At 44.4% G+C, this 18,680-nt stretch overlaps 1 protein-coding gene across 1 annotated transcript; it reads right to left on the bottom strand.

The window, feature by feature from the left end:
* Window positions 1–4,623: 4,623 nt before the first annotated feature.
* LOC133138199 (tripartite motif-containing protein 16-like) lies at window positions 4,624–11,200 on the bottom strand. The gene is made up of 6 exons (XM_061256753.1): window positions 10,610–11,200; window positions 9,395–9,490; window positions 8,296–8,529; window positions 7,997–8,156; window positions 6,435–6,485; window positions 4,624–5,331 (listed from the first exon to the last, which is right to left on the bottom strand). The coding sequence occupies exons 1-6, from the start codon at window positions 11,198–11,200 to the stop codon at window positions 4,811–4,813; spliced, it is 1,653 nt and encodes a 550-aa protein (XP_061112737.1). The 3' UTR covers window positions 4,624–4,810.
* Window positions 11,201–18,680: the final 7,480 nt, after the last annotated feature.

Here is an 18,680-nt window from a genome sequence, read left to right as displayed (position 1 = left end):
TGTTTAAGAATATACTGGGCCGGTTGCCATGGGTCGGATATGGATTGACCTGCTCCATATCCCGCTTACAGCTGGCCAGAAACGGATCAGTACAATTCTTAATATTCTCCGTTCTCAAACGGGGCCGTATTGTATTGTATTGTATAGTGGTTACTATAGTTTTACTCGTTTATCTGACTCCATTTAAAATATAATTTAGAAATTTGGGTTTGTAACTTACGCGGACCTCGGGAGTGATTACACTCGACTTGTACCTGTGCCACCATTACTCAATAGATGCTCCCGGGATTAGCATTACTGCTGAAATCTCAGTTCGGTGGAGAACTCAGAGGCTGAGGGTCCAGTCAACACAATACATGCAAACCTGCCATGATAGTTGCGAGCCCAGGTCGGCGTAGCATTGTCTGGGCTCCTTAGAGCTAATTTGGCAGGAACCAGCGCCGTAACGCCCATGGGTTCCCTTCGCACCAGATTACAAGAGCCGTGCGTCCCCCGACCCTTTAACAGACAGAAATTGCTGGCCTCACAGCTTAGAACTATCACAGATGCACCACGCTGCCGATCGGTCGGTCTTTAGCCACCATTTCCCCCTGAGTATTCAGTTGTAATTTAGGCTGAAAAGGTACAAGATGAATTAGAGTCATGGAGATCACGCAAGTTACAAACAAAATAGTTTATTCGCAGACAGGTAGGTTATTAGTTTTAGAATATCACAATCAATTACAAAATTAAGAATAGAGATAGAGTAAATAATCATACCTAGCCTGCTTGGACTACACACAAACACAGAGTATAGAATATGCCGTGTGGAAAGTCGAATACGATCTTCCGCTGCTACACATACATACATACATACACAAGACATGTTGTGTGGGAAGTCGAATACAATCTTCCTGATACTTACATACACATACAATATGCTGTGTGGGAAGTCGAATACGATCTTCCCACATTGGTCTATCCCCCTTGCTTTTATGCCAAATCATACATTTGAAACCAGGCGGCAGTGCCATAAATCAACCTGGAGGGGTGGTCAAATCTGGAATTTAGACCCCCAGGGTGGGGGTTGTTGAGTAGGGAAAATGAGATGATTACCAAGAGAGGACGTGTAGGTTTTCCCTTCAGTTACTGAAACTATGGTTTCTTAAACTCCATTTGGTATGAAATGTATCTCATCCGATTCCTTGATTTTACCAGATCACATCCATACCAAACGGATTACCCTTATGTTTTATTATGTTGCAGTTATCATGAAACTTCCCTCCTGCAGAGGCAACCAGACTTTCTGCCAAGATTTTGTGGTACTTTGTTGAAATAATTGTGCCATTGATCTTACGAAGTGCCCCTGGGTGACTGGCAGCGAAACCTCTCCAAAACATCCCACCGCCATATTTGACAGCAGCAGGTAGGAGGTATTTATCCTTTTTCCATTTTGCTGCCAACCATGTCGATGGATGGATGAATTTTGCTCTCGTCTGACCATAGCACTTTCTTCCAGTTTGCAAACTGAAGATGCTTGATGTTGTACATTGTGCTCAGTCAGGTCTTTCTACCACCATTTTCTGCACCTCCATGCCCACCAAAGAATGTGTTGGCATGGAGGTGCCATTTTGTGTTTTTTTGAGACGTGGTGACCCCAGGACAGAAGCAACTTCTGCAGTTCTTAAACTGTGATCACTGGGTTACTGATGCCCTCCCTCACCATCTGTGAATGTATACAGCGGTGAAAAACCAACCCCCTACAGTGAAAAACGCTACTACCTGAAAGTATGTCCTGGGACAAACAAAGATATCATATTTGTTTCCCAGAGTGGCTGGTTTATTGCTAGCCGTCAGAATGTGAAGCGAATTTCACAAAATACTACAGATAAAATGGCCTCCTCCAGCTTTAAAATTGCTTCGCCAATGTTACTTTGTTTGATTTTATTTAGGGATGCCAATAATTTTGGGACCTGCATTTTTCAGAGAAAATGAGATTACTAAATAAAAAACATCACCAAATGTATTGAAATAAAAGTATATAGTTTTCCCATATGTTTGAACGTAAAAAATAGATCTATGCTGTTTATTATATGCAGCATTTTTTCTCCATTTTAATTAAATGGAAGGCTGAAGGATGTTGATACGTCCGTGGTGTGTGTGCGGGTCGGGTGTTGGGTTCGCAAACACTTGTGAACTTTCATTTGGGGTGACATCAGAACACAGTTAGGGAACCCCTGATTTAGGGAATGTTGTGTTTGAAAAGTTGGGGACCCCCTGGTCTAGTATTATCTGTGTAAACAATGAGCACCACAGGCCAATGAAAGGAGATGTCAAGTGTTTTATTACCTGCACCAAGAACATGAAATATTAGTATGACGGACCGCATGGGTTACCCACAGTACAAGTACGAACACGCGAACGTGTTCGCCACAAAACTCCAGAAGGTATACGAAACAGAAAATGTCTGGAGACAACTCCGACCAAAATAAAAGGAACAGCCCAAAAACCGGCTACCAGAAAATAAAGCAACCCTTGAAAACCAGGGCGAACAACCCAACAAAAAGGAGTGCTAAAAGTGAGCACCGCAAAACCCCGGACTGGGGACAAAATAAAATAATAACCTAGTATAAAAGACTAGGCGAGAAAACAAAGAACCTTGAGTCGCAGCTCAGGAAAAACACAAACCAAAAATACAGATACCGGGGACAACGTCCCTCACCCGCAAGCTCACACGAGCTGTAAAAGAAAAGAAAACAGAACAGAACCTTACGGAAGGCGTCAGCCGTGCACACAGCACCAGCTAGCTGAGCGTCCTCCTTACCCTATTTCTTTTCTTTCTTATTACTTTTTAAATGAGACAGAAAAACCAGAACCTGCACGATACCTGACTCATCACAGACAGAGTCTTACCGTGTGCATATCGGCTTGGTATCAGAGCGAACAGTGAATACCAAAGCGCCGACGGAAAGCCAGCAAGCGCTTTAAATACCCACCGGAGGTAGGCTCCCCTGGCACTAATGAGGGCCGGTGAAAATAATAATAAGCCCCTGGTGGCCACACCCGGTGCTACCTCCCAACCCTGACAACTTATTAATGACATTAAATCACATTGCATTACAGTCACTGAGCAGATGCTCTTATCCAGAGTGGTGTACACTAGTGGAGAACATTCCAGAGAATAGTGTTAGTCTGAGGAATACCAAGTGTGAAGTCATCAAGAAGGCCCAGAAGGACCATCAATAATCAACCAAGTGTAATTTTAACCTAGCAAACAAGTCTCCATTGGACGGAAACGCTGCTATATTAGTCTAAAAATATAAATTGCAAGGCAATCGTAGGAGTGTAAAAGCACTTACTATGACTATTGTTTTTGGATTTTATGCTTTTCACTAGTTGAGGAACTTGTGCACTTCCTCGCTTTGGATTAAAAGCGTCTGCTAAATAAAAGAAAATGTAAATGTAGCAGGCTATGTTCATTTGCAAAATACTTTTGAGCTACTGTTTTTGGCAGCAGGCTAATGCTTGGTATCACTGTTCAACACTATGTTCAAGTGATTTGCATGTCTTCATTTGTATCTCTGCTTCCTCCAGTCCCAATACCATGTACCAGTCCTTTCTGAAACTTAGCATTTTTGAGCTAACATTGAAGTTAACATTGAAAACAGATTTTGCCTATGTTGCATCTGCCAAAATGTAAAAAATACCGTTGGATCACGAAAGTAATACAGAAGGTCCAAGCAGGTCGTATCACATCAAGTGGATCAGCTCATAATTCTAATTTCTGTAAATGCATCGGGAGGTGCCAGCTGTAGTCAGAATTCTATCTCTTACAGAAGGTGACCGTTATTTTGAAAATAAACATTCAGAAACCGGCAGCCTAAAACTAAGTCAAACTGTGGTGAATAACTACAGCGTATGCAGTTAGGTAGTTCGCTTTGTCTCCGAGAACGTTCAATTTGTCAAGTTTTCTGCGAGTTTTTAGAACGTTTGTTTGGAACATTTCTTAACAGTCTCACAACGTTGCAGTGTAGTTATATTAACCTTTTTGTAGGTAACCTGAACTTGTCATTTTTTTGGGAAACTGTGGAACGTTCTGTGCAACGGTCTAAAAAAGTTGTGAAGCAAAAAGTTCTTAAATCACGTTTACAGAATGACACAGAAACATCTTGGGAACGTTATGTGAGCAACGTTCAAAAACATGATGAAGTACATTCTTACATCACATGTCTAGAAAATTCCAGTAACCTTATTTTTGTAAAGTTACAGTGGAACCATCTTACAACCTATAGATAAGTGAACATTCCCAGAATGTTCTATGTTAGCTGGGTAGGTCTATCAACCATTGGACCACTGCTGTTCTGACTGCAGTGGGGAGATGGGCAGGGTTTCTGCTGTTCTGACTGCAGTGGGGAGATGGGCAGGGTTTCTGCTGTTCTGACTGCAGTGGGGAGATGGGCAGGGTTTCTGCTGTTCTGACTGCAGTGGGAGATGGGCAGGGTTTCTGCTGTTCTGACTGCAGTGGGGAGATGGGCAGGGTTTCTGCTGTTCTGACTGCAGTGGGGAGATGGGCAGGGTTTCTGCTGTTCTGACTGCAGTGGGGAGATGGGCAGGGTTTCTGCTGTTCTGACTGCAGTGGGGAGATGGGCAGGGTTTCTGCTGTTCTGACTGCAGTGGGGAGATGGGCAGGGTTTCTGCTGTTCTGACTGCAGTGGGGAGATGGGCAGGGTTTCTGCTGTTCTGACTACAGTGTGCGTGTGTGTGTGTGTTTGGGGGGGGGGCAGGTACACTAGTATTCTGATCTTTCCTTCCCTCTCTGCCTCCTCACAGATCACAGTTTTACAGAGGCTCCAAGACGACAAACCCTAAAACCAGCATAGAGGGGCTGAGTGAATGTGGACTGGAATCTGTGCAGGAGGGTCATTGTGTCAGAGACGCTGTAGAAGGACAGAGTTCCTGCCCTGTGATCCAGGTACACTCCTATTCTGGAGGACGAGGAAGGAACAGGGATTTCAGTGCTCATTCTATTGTGGGTGAAAGAGAATCTGGAGGGAGAGCAGTATACAGTCCAGGACTTGTTATTATATCCCAGATGAGAGTCATCACCCTCCCCTTTCCTACGGATGTCTTTGTATGACATTGCAAAAGTAACCCCATCCCCACTCCACTCAGCCTCCCAGTAACAGCATCCAGACAGACCCTCTCTGGACAGCACATGCTCCCAGGAGTCAAATCTCTCTGGGTGATTTGGATATGACTGGATCACTTTCATATGGGTCACCTTTCTGTCCCCCTCAGACAGGCAGAGGCGTTTATGTGCTGTGTTGGGGTCCAGTGTGAGCTGACAGGAATCTGATTAAGAAGAAGGATAGAGCTTATCATCATAATCAATATCACATAAATATTTTACATACATTTTAATTTCATATTTAGTTTTTAAAATAAAATTGGTTCCCAACATGGGGCTGAGCATGTGCGATTTCCACCCCAATTTTGAATGTTCAATCATCTGTAAGCATCGCCCCTTTCCTGCTGCAAACCCCACTGCTGATTCATTCAAGTCATACATCCACGGTACTCCTCCGAAACACGTGGGGTCACCAGCTGCTTCACACCACAGACTACATTACATCACAATAAAGGCATTCAGCAGACGCTCTTATCCAGAGCGACAACAATAAAGTGCAAATCAAACCCAAGTGCGCTGAGGACCCCTGAGGAAAGTACAGTTCTGAGTCCGAGAGTGATCTCATAGATACAACTTGAACCCTTGAAGAGTACAACAACCAGCTATTACGCCACGGTCGGCAAGAATACCCCAATACTAAAATAACTATACATATGTGCTATTACAAGCTATGGCATACACAAGGCTAATCATAGTAGTGAGGTAGGGAGGGAAAGGTGCAGCCTGAAGAGATGAGTCTACTGACTACAGCTAAGCCTGCAGAGAGTGGAGTCTGAGGAGGACCTTTCACATGCTGACCATGGAACCCAATCACCCAGCAGGGGCCGGTACAGAGCGATGAACACGGACCCCTAACAAACTGAGGCCTGCATCGGTATTTACGCTTCACCCTATGGAGCTACTGGCCACAGTCAGCACTGGTACGGTCCTGATTCAAGATATTTCACTTTTTATTATTCTGCATGATCTAAGTTACATCACCTATTTTCTTATTTCTGCACACATTTCATTGTCTATGAATGTGGTCTTTTTTTCTGTCAATTGTGTACCTTACAGTGTGTTACTGTGGGACATACAGTACTCATAAAGCAGTATCCATGTTTTAAACCAGAATCACTGCAGTGGAATTTACAGGTATCTGATAGAAGAAAAGATACATCATATCCCTAAAGTGAGTCTCTCAGAAAATAGAAAACTACTTTAAATCATGTTTTCCTCATATTACATTATAGTGACATGTTGCTTCATTTTGTTAATTTAGACTCACATTGTAAGAAGTCCTCTCTGGTCCTGGGCTCGAGGATATGGACGTCTTTCACTGCAGAGGGATCACAAGAGAGATGAGCTCCTAACCTTGATATTTCGTCATATTTCCTGGAGAAATTTAAATCTATTTTAACGAATAAAATGTATGTAAATGACACTGCAGCCCATTGGGGAATGAGGTAAAAATAAAATGGGTTGATTAATAAATCATAATATCTTTGTGTGAGCTGAAGGTTCAGTAGTTTTGGCCATGGTGAGCAGAGGGCAAGTAGCAGAGGCCCTGTTTACACTCATATCCAACACACACTCCCACAGACTGGATTATGGGATGTTGTTTGTCAGTAGAAGGCTAACAGAAGACACACACTGGAGTGTTCACATTCAGATCCGATATCAGCGGAATCCAAACCAAACTGCATACAGATGTGATTCATGTCACAAATCTAATCCATATCTGATTTCTAGCATTAAAACTACAATAACTGAATGTGACACATTGGATTAGGTTACATTACATTACATTAATGGCATTTGGCAGACGCTCTTATCCAGACCCTAGAGGGAAGTACAATTTCAACTGCTACCTGTACAACAAAGATAAGGACCAGGGCCTGTTTGAATATTCTTTTCTTTTTTTTTTCTTTTTTTTTTTTAACGAACAAATAAACAAACAAACAAACAACAAAGCAAAAGTGACCAAAATTAACTATCCAAACACTGCTTACCTAGCCAACTAAAAATACCGATACACAAAGTAAATCACAAAGACAAAAATTAAGGTTCACAGGGAGGTAGGGAGGGACGGGGAGAGGTGCTGCTTGAAGAGGCGCGTCTTCAGTTTGCACTTGAAGGTGGGGAGAGATTCTACAGTTCTGACCTCAACGGGGAGTTCGTTCCACCACCGTGGAGCCAGAACAGACAGTAGTCGTGAGCGTGAGGTGGAGGTTCGGAGAGGGGGAGGTGCCAAGCGGCATGTGGAGGCTGAACGAAGAGGTCTGGCAGGGGTGTAGGGTCTGATTTTTTGTTGGTAAGCTGGGGAAGGCTAGCACCAATGTTTTGAATTCCGCCTCTATGGTGGAAGTGGCTGCTGGGAGCTGTCACTTAGGGAGCTGTTGGTGGACTCTAGTGGTGAGAGAGGCTGTCCAGCTGAACAAGGAGGCTTTGCAGGCCTGCCTGGCACAGAGGACTCCTGAATCAGCCTGAACTCGTACCAGCAGGCAAAAGTGCACAATGGCCTAAATATACTCTTACTCTACATGTAGTTACTCTTACCTTGAATTCATATTCAGTTACTGTCTATCAAAAACCTGCCATCCCAATGTCTGTGTGTGTGTGTGTGTGTGTGAGTGAGTGTATGTGTGTTGTGTGTTTGTGTGTGAGTGTATGTGTGTTGTGTGTTTGTGTGTGTGTGTGAGTGTATGTGTGTTGTGTGTTTGTGTGTGTGTGAGTGTATGTGTGTGTTGTGTGTTTGTTTGTGTGTATGCCTATCACAGTCATTTTCATCGTTCAGCCGATTGTAGATTCTTTAAATCAGCACTTGTGATTTTAAAAAAGGACTCTGACCTGTTTGAGAGATTTTGCTGAATTCCCCATTGTAGAAGTCCTCTAGTTGCTCTTTCAGTTCAGAGACAGATTTCCTCACAGCCTCAAAATCGACATGTGGGCTCACTGTGAAGCTGGGAAAGTCTTCAGGTCCAGGAGGGACACAGAGAGACTGACAGCTCTGCAGGCAGACACAGAGAACAAAAACAGTCTCAATACAGGTTCCTGTGCAGATGACAGGTAAATGTAAATGAGGAACACACCTCATGTAGTTTGTTCAATGTACACAGTGCAGACTGTCAGAGAGCCGGTGATGGTACCAGGAGGAAATGGATGTGATCCTCTGTGTGTGAAAGCTGCTCCAGCTCAGCGTCTCTCCTCCTCAGCTCAGCAATCTCCTGCTCCAGTCGCTCCAGGAGTCCATCAGCCCGACTCACTTCAGCCTTCTCCTGATCTCTGATATGCTGTTTCATCTCAGAGCACCTTCTCTCAATGGAGCGGATCAGCTCAGTAAAGATCCTCTCACTGTCCTCCACTGCTGCCTGTGCAGAGCGCTGTTTGGAGACACAGAGAGAGGAGGGCTGTACATTTTAACCAGGCCTTTCACTCAGCTCTTACTGGGACCCCAGACAGCCTGTTCCCCACAGTGTGGCTCAGTGGGATTGAGCCCCACAGGGCTGGTAAGTGGCCCAACACTGGGCTCCTCGCTGGCTGACTGGAGGAGAGCCCTGATTGAGCTCAGAATTCAAGAAGCTAGCTGTTGCCTGATCAGCACCAGTGGCATTAGGATGGGCCAACCTCCACAATTGGACCATCCTAATGCCACTGACAGTGGTATCTGTATTAATTTACTGTCCTGACTTAACTGGCAGGATTTTAACTTCATAACACAAATGTATCCTATTTGCAACCAGCAGGCTATGAATGGCAACCTGCAACAAATGTCAAGCACAATTTAAAAAAGAAAAGAAAAAAACTCTCTGGGCACAAAAATGTTTTTGTACATCTGATGAGACGGGCCAGGATAGATAATGTCATCTTTGTTGTTGCGTTTGGTCACTCACTTTAGGGATATGATGTATACATGGTACACAAATCTTACTGTGCACTCATAGTTATGATATTTTTTTAAAAGTTAGGAAAAGCTGCCTGTCGATCATTTCCTGATGATACGGAGCCTTTATTTTATTTAATGCTTCATTTGCTCATATGAAGTTGTTGCTGATGCTGCCGATGATGAAATCCCATTCAACGGGACATCCGCTTTACCTCCACAAAATAAAACTTTTTAAATGTTATTTTCCTTTTTGGATCAGAGTAATAATCCATTAATTCACAAGCGGCCTGTAGTCCTATATCAGGCCCTGTGGCAGTTGCCCACCTTGCCTCATGGCCTGTCCGTCCCTGGTCAGTACCCACCTTGAGTGACTGCACAACCTGTCTCAGATCCTGCAGCTCCTTCTCTCTCTCCTGGATTCTCTGCTGGAATTCACCCCGTGTCACCCCCAGCTGCTTCTGTGGACAGATATTTTTTATTATACCCTTGTCTGGGTGAATACTCGATTGTTTTGTTGACAATGTTTCAAATAACATTGTTCAGAAGTCCTCGTTTTCTGTTCATTCTGTTCTGAGAATATCTCTACCCAGCTTGTGGTGTCGTTAAAATACAGGTCATACATATCAAAGGGATGCGTTGTGGCTAGCTGGTTTGCATTTACATGGGAACCTCTGATGCACGGTTTTAGCAAGAATGTGTAATATCCCTTGCTGCAACAGAGACAGACAGGCTACAGAGAATGGTATCAAATGAATACATAACATATGTTTGAAGTACAGGTTCAACTAGCAGTAGGGAAAGCAGGGAACCTATTAGTACTTAATGAAAATGTGTTGACAGAAAACAAGGCCATGGAGTTTCAGGTTAAAAAATAGTAGAGATAAATAAAAATAATTAATAATATCACTTTTGACCCAAACACCACATTAAATAGCCGACAGTTAACTGTCTTATGATTAATGTTACTCCAATATCCTATTAGCCAAATGCTCTCAAATTGGATTGTCATTTTTGAACACAATGGGAAATTTGTTTAATATTAATCTTGATTAATATACACACTTTAAATCAATATTTTGTGTCGAATTACAGGTGATTTATTTTGTGACATAATTTGCTGTGTAATAAGTGGGATAATCCTCCGTGTTGGTCATTATTCCATGACAGCTGACCGCCTCATCGTGGATTATCCCTTGCATATCATATTACAATATTTACATTACAACTACAGTTCCATATTCCACATTACATTCCATGACATTTTCAATTTACAGCAGGTCAGTGTGTGGAAGGGTTCTGGCCTTGAGCTTATACACTGTGTGTGAGTGAACTAGCTGCTCCAGCCGTGCCGATTCCCTTTCATTGAGTGAATAGAGGGGTGAGGGGTGTGAACAGAGCTGTCACAGGGAGCAGATTTCGGTTCATTCTTGATCTTATTGCTTTATCACTGTGGATCACTGCATTGTTCAGTAGTTTTTCAAATGAATAAAACATTTCAAAATCAAATCAAAGTTTGCCAAGGTGATGTCTCTCATTACTGTGAAAAAGTGTGTTAATTCAAGAGCTCCAGTCCTTACCTGTTTCTCAGTCCATTCTGCTGCAGCTGAGACTGTTTTATGGCCTCTGTGTTCATCCATTGTACACAGATAACAGATACACTGCTGATCAGTCTGACAGTAAATCTCCAGCAGTTTGTCATGACGAGAGCAGATCTTCTCCTGCAGGTTTCCAGAGGCATCAGTCAGCTTGTGTCTCTTACCTGGGTTGAGTTCATCATGAAGTTCGAGGTGAGTTTCACAGTAAGAGGCCAGGCACACCAGACAGGACTTGACGGCTTTGCCCTTTTCCCCAGTGCAGACATCACACACCACGTCTCCAGGTCCAGTGTAACAGTGAGCAGGAAGAGCAGCTTGGAGTCCTGTCTTATTCAGTTTCTCCACCACTTCAGCCAGCATGGTGTTTTTTCTTAAAACAGGCTTTGGAGTGAAGGTCTCTCTACACTGGGGACAGCTATAGACACCAGTTTGATCATTCTGAACCCAGTAGTCCTTAATACAGCCAAAACAGTAACTGTGTCCACAGGGAATAGTCACCGGATCCTTCAGTAGATCCAGGCAGATTGAACAGCTGAACTGGTCCTGATCCAGTAAAACTCCACCTTCAGCCATTTCACTGCTCACACTGACAGACACAGACTTTATCTTTCTCTGAAAAAGAGTTGTTTCCTTTCACGGAAACTGCGTGGCAGAGAGTGGAAGAAACATCCTGGTTCTGCACATAGCTGCAGGAGGTGTGGTGTTGGACTGAGGCCAGGCTGAGCAGAGAGTGGAGATTGCCATATGCAGAATATTTGTAAAAATCATATGCTGATTAGTATGTTTTGCTAAAGCAAACATTAAGGAAATACTTATTTTGACACGATCTTGGCTCTTTTATATATATGTGTGCAAAATAAAAAACACAGTATGGAGTATACATAAAGTAAAAAATGCCTACGTGTTAACTGCCATAGACTCACTGAGCACCTGCAGACCTACTTATTCATGCAATTATCCAATCAGCCAATCATGTGGCAGCAGTGCAGTGCATAAATTCTTGCAGATGCAGGTCAGGAGCTAGCTTCAGTTAATGTTCACATCAACCATCAGCATGGGGAAAAAAAATGTGATCTCAGTGATTTTGACCGTGGCTTGATTGTTGGGGCCAGAGAGGTTTGAGTATTTCTGTAACTGCTGATCTTCTGGGATCACACACAACAGTCTACTCTGTTTACTCAGAATGATGCGAATAAACAAAAGACATCCAGTGAGCGGCAGTTATGCAGATAGAAATGCAAGGTCAACGGAGAATGGCCAGACTGGTTTGAGCTGATAGAAAGGCTACGGTAACTCAGATAACGACTCAATTGTGTACAATTCTGTACAATTGTGGTGAGCAGAAAAGCATCTCAGAACGCAAAACACGTAGAACCTTGAGTTGGATGGGCTACAAGACCAGAAGACACAAGCTCATCAAAACTGGACAGTTGAAGACTGGAACATTTTTTGCCTGGCCTTATGAATCTAGAGTTCTGCTGAGGAATACAGTTAGTAGGGTCAGAATTTGGTACCAACAGCCCAATCTGCCTTGTCTCAACAGTCCAGGCTGGTGATGATGTTGTAATGGTGTCAGGAATGTTTTCTTGGCACACTTTGGGCCTGTTAATACCAATCATAGCTTGAATGGCACAGCCTATTTAAGTATTGTTGCTGATGCCACAAAGCAAATGTCATCTCAAACTGGTTTCATTAACTTGGCAATGAGTTCAGTGTTTTTCAGTGGCCTTCCCAGTCACCGAATCTGAGTCCAATAGAACACCTTTGGGATGTGGTGGAACAGGAGATTCACAGCATGAATGTGCAGCTGACAAATTTGCAAGAATTGTGTGATGCAATCATGTGAACATGGAACTGAATCTCAAAGGAATGTTTTCAATATCTTGTGGAATCCATGCCAAGAAGAATTTAGGTTGTTTGTAGAGCAAAGGGAGCCCCTACCCAGTATTACTATAGTGTTTCTAATAAAGTGCTCAGAGAGTGTATAATTCTTACATTATTTCACTATTAAAAAAAAAAAAATTACATATAAGGCAATATAATTGTATATAGATAACTCCTGCTTTGTGAAATAGGCCAATTCAATTTTACATTTCAAATGTTCCATCTGTTGAGCCGAATGATGGCTCTTCTAGGATGGTGATGAGTTAATGTTCTTTCATACTCTGGGGTTCTGCCATATGTCCAAGCTGATAAGGTAGCTAATGTTAGCTGCCTCCTGTAATTCACAACTACTTGCATATCCAAAAAGGCAGATATGCAGATGTACAAGGGATAAGGCAAGCGGAGGGTCAAAAAACACGAAGCAAAGATCAAAATCAACAAAACACAAAGGGGACAAAACAAAAGGGCAAAGGCAAACTCGATGTCAGGCAAAGAGTGTCTAAGGAATCTCAATCAATACAGGCTTACTAAGAATCGGCTACTGCAAAGATGATCAACGTTCTGACAAAGGCTCGGAAACATTCAGACACAGACATCACAGGGGATCACGAATGCGAAACTGTAATGGGAACAATAACCAGAAATAATAATGAAGAATAACAAATCACAAGAATAACAATAATAAACAATGATAAACTAACAGACAGATAACAGGAACATAACAGGGCAGCGCCCTCTCCATTTCAACCTGTGAAATGCTCTCAAAAAGTGCAAGCCCCACCTTCTGATCCTCTTGCTTCAGGCAGGATAATTACAATCGAGTAATATCATAGGCAGTAATATATGGCGTAGGAGCCTGACCAGAAGGCTTATCTACGAGTGATTGGAGGATCATCAGGGTCTACTGCTGTAGCCTATCCACAAGATTTATGATGCATTGTGTGTTCAGAGATGCTCTTCTGCATACCACTGTGTAATGTGTGGTTATTTGCGTTACTGTCACTTTCCTCTCAGCTTCGACCAGTCTGACCCTTCTCCTCTGACGTCTCATTAACAAGGCTTTTCTGTCTGCAGACCTGCTGCTCACGGCGGCTCAGTGGTTAGCACTGCCGCCTCACAGCAAGGAGGTCCTGGGTTGGCCGGGGCCTCTCTGTGTGGAGTTTGCATGTTCTCCCCGTGTTTGCGTGGATTTCCTCCAGGTACTCCGATTTCCTCCCACAGTCCAAAGACATGCAGGCAAGGCTGATTGGAGAGTCTAAATTGCCCATAGGTATGAGTGTGTGAGTGAATGGTGTGTGTGCCCTGCGATGGACTGGCGACCTGTCCAGGGTGTATTCCTGCCTTTCACCCAATGTATGCTGGGATAGGCTCCAGCCCCCCTGCAACCCTGTTCAGGATAAGCAGGTTAGGATAATGAATGAATGAATGAACTGCTGCTCACTGTTTTTTTGTTTTTTTCTGAATTCTTTGCAAACTAGAGACTAGTGTGTGTGAAAATCCGAGGAGGTCAGCAGTTTCTGAGATACTCAAACCACTGTCTGCCACCAACAATCATTCCACGGTCAAAGATCAAATTTTTTCCACATTCTGATGGTTGATGAGAACATTAACAGAAGTTCTAGACCCATACCTACATGATTGTATGCATTGCACTGCTGCCACACAATTGGCTGATTACATGAATCACATGAATAGGTGTAGTAAAGTAAAAATGTTCCTAATAAAGTGCTTGGTGAGTGTGTTCATTCCAATTGTCTTCTAGTTGCCAGAGGTTAATGTTGTTTTAGCCAAAGCAAAGTTAACATAAGTCCATAAGTAATTACAGCCCTTTAAAACACTTCTGGACCTCACTGTATAATGTTGGTAGTCTCAGAATTTGTGGTGTGAAGTATTGTCGTGAGCCCGGACCCCGTGCCGAGCTCAGACCTCACGTTCCCACGAGCAGTACCCCACGAGGAGGTGTCTCGGAGACAAACTCTCTTTTACTTTAAGTATTTTCGAACGTCCTGGAGAACTGGTAAGTTCTACTGAACTTCCAGCCCAATCTCGAAGTGAAGTGGTGTGATGCAACGCTGTTATATGATCTCCTGTATTCACTGTATTCCTCTAAAAGACCCTTTCTCAGATATGATTATAGTCAGATATACTTTATTATAATCAAAAGAATAGAGTTATACAGCTCACAGGTTAAATATCATCTTTCAGTTTGCTAATCACATACATTGCTTTATATTCTTTCAACCGCATACGTGATTCACATAAGGTTCATATAACCCCTTTGTTTTTCTAATTTACCTTTCCACCAGATGTTAATGTAAAGATACACCCTTCAAATATCCATCCTCTTTGGCCTTTACCTTATCCTATAGCTCCCCCTTCAGGGATATAAACGTAACTATTCCTAGAATATTATGGGCACAAACGCCCTAAACTTTTCTACTTTTCCTATCTTATATAGTATCTTACTGAAAAATAAAAGACATAAAAATGAAAGGAAACTTATAACTGTTAAATCACCTAATAATGCTACCTTCTACCTTATAAGTAATATGAAATATAATTACCACCCATGCCCTAAATATAGCCGTCTCGTTTTCCACAGGATTTGATCCCTCCTCCTTGCTGTTGATGAGCTCTTTGAACAGCTGCATTGGTTTGGGAATCTGGGGCAGGATCAGGACCCAGACTTTCGAAAGACGTGACTTTGCTCCAGTCACTGGCTCCAATGCCGTAGATGTCCTTGGAGACAGCCTTCACCTGCACTTCGTACCGCGAGTGCCTGTTGTATGGGATGTGCACTGGTATGTCTTCGAACACGTCGGGGGGGTTGCAGTGCAGCCGCAGCATGTGCCTCTCCTGACTGACACTGAGGTTAGGGGGGGGAGGCTTCAGGTTCTTGCGTGGGTCCAGCAGGAAGGTGTTCTGTAGCATGGAGGGACCCCGCGTCCCGTCTGTTGGCCGCCAGGTGCAGTTCATGGCTCCAAGCATGTCGTAAAAGCAATTCAGCTCTTTCACCAGCTTTTCTGTACGATGAGGGATGCTCATGAACACCTCTTCGCTATCAGTCCTGTTGCCACAACTCTTGGGCTGAGTCCGCACCGCGTACGTCACTCCGTTCTCCATATCCATATCCTGGAGTGGCGCGCAGAGGGAGCGTGCCACTCCAGCTTGATTATAATTGTCCTGCGTTGCTCTCTCCCCTTAACAGCCCTTAGATATCTTGTTAAGCGAAATCCTAAGACACTTTTTTAACATCTAAAAGCTCACTCCTTATATATCCTGAAACTTGTACAGAAATACACTTATTTTGGTAAGACATTCATCCAGAAATATCCCCATTATACCGAGTGGGAAAACACTAGCTCTTATGCAACTTTTTTAATGAGCCTATTCATCACTGTTATCTGCCTCACTGTCATACTCTCTCCACACTTTGACGTCATACAAGCCAGCAGTAAATGCCTTCCACCATCTCAATACACTCTTCAGGTGCTCTTTCTTTTGTCGCCTTAAGGGATCTACAAAGGACATCCAATTAATAGCCGAGTGTAATTCATCACCCAACTCCTCATACTCTTTCATTTCTCAATCGTCCACATTGTTTTCCTCATCTCTTTGCTTTAACCAGGCCTAATGCTCCTCCCCTGTAGGAGAACTTCTCAACCAAGAATGTTATTATACATTCATGTTACGCATGGCCTCAGTCAGACCTTTAGCCTTGCTCTCTAGTACCCTGTACCCTAAATCTAAGTCCTCCAACTTCAGACTCCTCTGCTGACAAGTAGGGCTGCTCATTAGCTCTGAACCACATATTTTTCCTCTTACGGGCGTTCTTACTACCACCTCAATGGCGTGTGCAAGGGGTTAACAATGCATTCCTACCTAACCCATCCTCCGTCAATCTCTCATCAGGTGGGCCTAGGGCCGGGTCCTCGACAGTATCTTCTTGTAAAGTTTCCCTTAAATTCTTTTCACATTCTAAACAGTCACTACATGGTTTCTCCTTTGGAACTGGGCTATCAAGGGACATAAGGAGGAAGGGAAGTTTAGTCTGTGACCAGATGAAATACTCTTTGCTCCATTGACAGTAAATGGTATTTAGCTGCCTCTGTTGTATATGAGATCATTAAAAAGCTGAATTTTTTACATTGTAAGTGTGGAGATACTACTAAAGTGTGTACCTTTGCGTGCTGTGGAGCTGTCCTGAGTTTTCTACATTTGTAGCTGGGCAACGTGCCCCACCCAGCCCAAGGTGCTTCTTCTTGGCTGCTTCCACAGGCTGGTCTTCCTCAGGTAGGTATGGTTATTTCACAATGTCCTCCTGATCCTTAGCCTTACGTTACTTAAAGATTGAGGTGTTACATTTCAGCCCTTTAATGCTCATCAGTATACATATGTAGGGGAGATCGGGGTCTGTTGTGACAGGGGGGGTCCATTGTTATCCAATGTTTTTATCCCCAATACACACCCTCTTTCACCTCATATTTCAACAGACCAATTTCGTGCTCATTGCGAAACAATCGACCCCATGACCCCAATCTCCCTCATTGTTAGAAAACAGTTGGAGTAATGAAGAGTGATGAGTGGTCCTAAATGGTCCTGAAGAATATATTTTTCCCATACATGTGAAAAAAAAGCAATCATTTATTTTTAGATGTGTAAAAAATGACATTGCTTTGACATAAATTAACCCAAATGTAGTACACGTCGTTGGCAGGTCTTTTTACTTCAGTGCATGTGCTTGACTCCATGATACGGCCACACAATTACCCAGTTACCTCGCCCGGAAAAGGGAAACTGGGGCCCCCTTCTGGAGCCAGACCCGGGAGGGGAGCTCGTCGGCGAGCGTCTGGTGGCCGGGCCTTATCCCATGGGGCCCGGCCGGGCACAGCCCGAACTGGTCACGTGGGGTCGCCGCCCTGTGGGCTCACCACCTACAGGGGTCGGCATCGGAGTCGGGTGCTTTGCCCAACAGGCAGTAGGCAAAGGCGGGGATCCGGCCGTGCTGATCCTTGGCATCGCAGACTGGTTCTGGGGACGTGGAACGTCACCTATCTGGTGGGGAAGGAACCGGAGCTAGTGCGGGAGGCGGAGCGGTACCAACTAGATATAGTTGGGCTCACCTCCACGCACAGTACTGGTTCCGGAACCAAACTCCTGGGGCTGGACTCTATTCTTTTCTGGAGTTGCTCAAGGTGAGAGGCGCCGGGCAGGTGTGGGGATACTCACAAGCCACCGGCTGAACGCCACTGTGTTGGAGTTCCACCCGGGGAACGAGAGGGTCGGCTCTCTGCGACTACGTGTCGCTGGGGGGAAAGCTCTGACTGTCATTTGTGCTTATGCACAAAACGGCAGTTCAGAGTATCCGGCATTCTTGGAGTCACTGGGCGGCATCCTGGAAAGGGTGCCACCGGGAGACTCCATAGTTCTGCTGGGCGACTTCAATGCTCACGTGGGCAATGATGGAGAAACCTGGAGGGGGGTGATTGGGAGGAATGGCCTGCCTGATCTGAACCCGAGTGGTGTTTTGTTATTGGACTTCTGTGCTGGTCATGGATTGTCGATAACAAACACCATGTTCGAGCATAGGGTAGCTCATAAGTGTACTTGGTACCAGAGCACCTTAGGCCAAAGATTGATGATCGACTTTGTGGTCGTATCATCAGACCTGCGGCCGTATGTCTTGGACACTCAGGTGAAGAGAGGAGCAGAGCTGTCAACTGATCACCACCTGGTGGTGAGTTGGATCAAGTGGCCGAGGAGGCTGCCGGACAGACCCAGTAAACCCAAACGTGTAGTGAGGGTGAACTGGGAACGTCTGGCGGAGGCCCCTGTTTGCGAGGTCTTCAACTCCCACCTCCGGAGGAACTTCTCACGCATCCTGGGGGAAGCTGGGGACATGGAGTCCGAGTTGGCCATGTTCAAAGCCTCCATTGCAGGGGCGGCAAGCAGGAGCTGTGGTCAGAAGGTCATCGGTGCCTGTCGGAGCGGCAACCCAAGGGAGGCCATCAAACTGAAGAAGGAGGCCTTTCGGGCTTGGCTGGCCCAAGGGTCCCCTGAAGCAGCAGACAGGTACCGGGTGGCCAGAAGGGCTACGGCTTTGGCAGTCGCTGAAGCAAAAAACTGGGTATGGGAGGAGTTCGGGAAGGCTATGGAGAAGGACTTTCGG

This window comes from Conger conger, chromosome 10 (assembly GCF_963514075.1).
Source record: "Conger conger chromosome 10, fConCon1.1, whole genome shotgun sequence".
Classification (NCBI taxonomy): Eukaryota; Metazoa; Chordata; class Actinopteri; order Anguilliformes; family Congridae; genus Conger; species Conger conger.
The sequence above is the reverse complement of the archived record's forward strand: the minus strand, read 5'-3'. Positions and strand labels throughout refer to the sequence as shown.

Coding starts and splice junctions, on each gene's coding strand:
- LOC133138199 (XM_061256753.1), bottom strand. CDS start 11,200: ATGGCTGAAGGTGGAGTTTTACTGGATCAGGACCAGTTCAGCTGTTCA. Junction 9,491..10,609: donor CAGAATGGACTGAGAAACAG/GTAAGGACTGGA, acceptor ATCTGTCCACAG/AAGCAGCTGGGGGTGACACG. Junction 8,157..8,295: donor ATCACATCCATTTCCTCCTG/GTACCATCACCG, acceptor GTCTGCCTGCAG/AGCTGTCAGTCTCTCTGTGT.